Below are 3961 nucleotides of genomic sequence, written 5' to 3'. Positions count from 1 at the left end.
CCGTGTGGGCTTTCATTTTAAGGGGTGGAGCAAAAATAAACTGATACAAGGTGGTAGTATATTTGCTGGAGGCTAGAGACAAGCTGCAATCGTTACTTTACAACTCATTGAAAATTGCTGGTTTGGACTAGACTGGCTGGCTGCTGGCCAGGGAGTTGACTTTTCACTTCACGCTCACTACAGATTTCTCTTAGGTTAGTTGGGGTCCCGAAGCTGACACTGGGGTGGGCAAATCTAAGGGGGTCATTGTGGGTGTTCAAACACCTCTCTGAAACAAGTTCGTTTTCCTGGGTTTCTGTAGGAAGTAGATTGCCACTCCAAGCCCGTTTTGCCAGTCCCCAACTTAATCACAGGAGCAATCCAAATAAAGTCTAACCGTGGAGTGCCTGTCAGACACCAAGTGAAACTAGGGGAAAAGAAAAGGAGCACAGCTCCCAGGGACAGCTGTCCTCTGGGCCTCCACATCTGACTCCACATCTCCCATGAGAAAAGACCTTTGCCTGTTATCTTTGTTCCTTGCTTTTCAGGAAACCTGGGGTTGCACTCCTCGGGACCCCTTTTGAGGAAAATGATGTGTTTGCATTTGACTTTTAAGCAGTAGTTTGGGGACGTTTGAACAGAAGGGCACCTGCTGAGGTGCCCTTTGCAGTACTGCAGCAGAAAGAAAAGAATGAAAAGAAATTCGGCTGCTCAGTTTTCCTCCTGAAACAACAACCACCCCCCAACAGCCAATTCGCCAACTTCTGTGCAACAGGAAATAACCAAAACACATTTAGAGGGGAATCGCACTTTTAGCTGCCCAGTTTAGGGGGTTGAAGAAAACGTGACTTTGAAGAAAAGCAAATTTAGGCGGACTCTGGTGGATACAGTGGAATATAAGTCTAATTAAGAAAGCTTAGTCTCTATAGACACAGTGCTTCCCTCTGCATTGTCCATCTAGGGAGTCCAAGTTCAGCCTTGAGAGTGAAGGGACAGCAGGCAGGCTCCCCCAGAGTGGCTGGTGAGCTGCTGGCTGGCTGCTGGTAGCAGATGGATTCTACGGCCTTGTTTGTATTTGTCGGTTTGTTTATGTGTTTTTCCCAACTGGACCTGAGGTCATTCTTCATAGGGAATATGTGATGTGTGAACTCCAGTGACTTCCCAGGTCCCTCTTGTGCCCAAAGCTGACTGGCTCTGGGACAAGTGCAGACAAAAGCAGTAGCCGCCCCCTCCCCCCAGCCCTGGAGAGTGCCTTTTTAGGCCCAGGCAGACCATTTTTGAACTATTTAAACTTGACTGTAAAACCCAGTAGCAGCTAAGATGGAACAAGGTGAGTCTGCTGGAGTGCCCAGGCATTGGGCATTCCCTGCTGGACACAGCGGTGCCCAGTTTCCAGCCCAACCCAGCTGTCTGAGTTTGCCCGGCTCAGCAGGAAGAAAATGAGAAGGGCCAATCCAGACCCTTTTGTTAGAATCAAACAAGACCAAGACCACTTTTAAAGGAAATTGATGAGCTAGATAGAAATCTGCAAACCACTCCCTAATTAGCCAAGGTCTGATCAAGGCGCCCGAGGCAATTTCCTCCTGGATTTCACCTCTTTCTTCCCTTCCTCCTTCCCACCCTTCCCCAATACACACTCCCACAGCACTCCAATTTTTAAAAAAATGTTTTTAACTCTAAAAGTTTCCACATCAGAGAAAGTTGGAGGATGGGTCTGGATGTGTGTTTAGCTGTGTGTTTTATCCCTTTGACACTGTACTAGGGCAGGAGTGAGGCTAGAGATATGAGAATACCCAGATGGGGGATCTGACGCTGGCTCTTCAGGAAATGACCCTGGGGCTGGAGAAGATAGAAGCAGCCCTAGAACTGAACCCCTGTTCAGTTGTTTCCTTATGTAGTCTGGTGGGGTGCACCTGCAGCCCTGGCAGAGGTGCTACGAGCATTTACACACCCAGTCACACACACACACACACACACACTCCTAGAGCAGGCGGTGGACCTCCTCCACCCTCTGGGCAGGGCCTTTCATTTTGTGGTCCCAACTCCTGCAAGGATGCTGATAAAAAGCTTGGCATGGCGCGGCCAGACTCGGATTCCTGCTCCAAGGCATCCCAGCACACGAACTCACTAGACAAGAGGCTCGGCCCGAGCTGGGGGCCGGGTGCCCGCTGGGGAATGAAAAGGCAAGGATCAAAGACGCAACGACGGTTAGTTAGCCGGGCCTCTCCGAGTCCCCCGGGCGTCCTAATTGCGCTCCCTGCCGCCGCCCGCTCGCAGGCTGTCCAGGCGCGTGGGCGCCGGGTTGCGCGCTGCAGAACAGCTGTGACGCCCGAGGAGCGTCCACCCGCCCACTGCCCCGCGCTGGGGACCCTCACTGCCCCGGGGAAGAGCCCTAGGAGGAGGAAGGGCAGACAGACCCGGTTTAGCTGGGGCTGCCAGGCAAGCCAGGAGCAGGGAAAGTTGGCCGCCCACTTAGCCGGCACCAAGAGCCTACAACCGGAGACTTTTTCACCCCTGGCTTAGAGGGCTGCTCCGAAATCACCCATTTAAAAAGAAAGGAATTCACACATCAAGTAGCGGCTCGGAAGAGACCAGCATGAAAACTGGAGCTGTTTTTATGCAAGTCAACCCAAAGTCTTTACAGATTTTATAAATTCCTAATATTATCGGAGGGATTTTTTTCCCTAAACCAAGTCAGGCATTTCATCATAGTACATTCTGCTTTAGTAAAATCAGCTCCCTTGAATTTCATCACTTGTTAAAAAAAGATAAACTTTATTTTTGTAATTTTCAATCACAAAAAAATCTATATTTTTGTCTAAGCATTTATTTTACTGAATCAAAAAGACATGAAAAGAAAAATCATGTTTTACTAACGTATATAAGTGACTCTTTTTTGGACAACATATAATAAATATGATATATCACTTATCACTCAGTCTTTCAAATGTACATTTTTTTCATATTATGGAGCATGCCACTTTTCCAAAAGAAAAAAGGTCATGAGAAATCAGTGCAAAGTTCTCAGTTACCCTCCTCTTTTCTCTGGGGCAGACGGAATGTCCACAGCAACACCCTGTGCCTCAGAATTTGAGGCTGTCTGTCCATCTACAATTCTCTCTGCCTCTACGGCGGCTTTCTCTCCGTGCCCTTCATTCTTCCCTCCTTACCCCTCCCCCCTCCCTCCCTCCTGCTTGTCCCTAAAGTCATTTTTAAAAAGAGCTTGAGGTTTGTTTTTGTTGATGTTTTCACTTACAGGTCGCACTTTGAATGGGGTCAGCGTTTTCGCCAGTCACACTGCTGTGGGGAGCTTTCCCGCCCTGTTTCTGGGGGTGGGGAGCTAGAGAGCGGAGGGCTGGCTCCTCTTTGGGGGCCCCCCTCCCATTGGTGAGCGGCTTCTTCTCTTACTTCTCCGCTTCCCGGGGTCATTCCCGAGAGAGGCCCTGCGGCCCCGTGCGGGGAGAGGAGGGGCAGCTGTCCGGTCAGTCGGGGAGGGGACGGGACGGGAAGGGACTGCAGCGCTGTCAGTCCTTCGTTCTTCACCGGGGGTGCGGGGTGCCTGGGATGGGGTTGGACAAGGGGTTGAGGGCCGGCTGTCCCCCGGGCCCCAGGCCGTGGATGAGCACGCGGGGCACCAGGGGCCGCTGCAGCTGGGGATGGGGTGCGGGAGGAGTCCGGTACATGCTGCTGTACATGGCTGCGGCAGCCGCGGCGGCCGTAGTGCTGTCCATGCTGCCCAGCAGGCTTGGGTGGTAGAAATAAGGCGATGGAAACATCCTCTGCAGGGCCGAGTAGTTCCCCGCCTCGGCCAGCAGCTCCAGGCCCACCGCGGTCTGCCGCTTCCACTTGGTCCTGAAAAAAAGCGGGCGTGCATGCACTCCGCGGCTGTAGGCACACGCCAGGCACCCAGACCTCTTCTCTCGCCCTCTCCTGACTTCCTTCTCTCTCTCTCTCTCTCTCTCTCTCTCTCTCTCTCTCTCTC

At 51.7% G+C, this 3961-nt stretch overlaps 1 protein-coding gene across 1 annotated transcript in view; it reads right to left on the bottom strand.

The window, feature by feature from the left end:
* Window positions 1-3518: 3518 nt before the first annotated feature.
* Window positions 3519-3961, bottom strand: part of BARHL2 (BarH like homeobox 2) — a 4831-nt gene continuing 4388 nt past the window's right edge. Inside the window, exon 3 of the mRNA XM_008690610.2 lies at window positions 3519-3831. Within this exon, the coding sequence (XP_008688832.2) occupies window positions 3519-3831 (313 nt within the window). The remainder of the gene's footprint in view (window positions 3832-3961) is intronic.

This window comes from Ursus maritimus, unplaced genomic scaffold, assembly GCF_017311325.1.
Source record: "Ursus maritimus isolate PB19 unplaced genomic scaffold, ASM1731132v1 scaffold_12, whole genome shotgun sequence".
Taxonomy (NCBI): Eukaryota; Metazoa; Chordata; class Mammalia; order Carnivora; family Ursidae; genus Ursus; species Ursus maritimus.
Note: the sequence above shows the minus strand (reverse complement) of the source record. Positions and strands in the feature narration are given on the sequence as shown.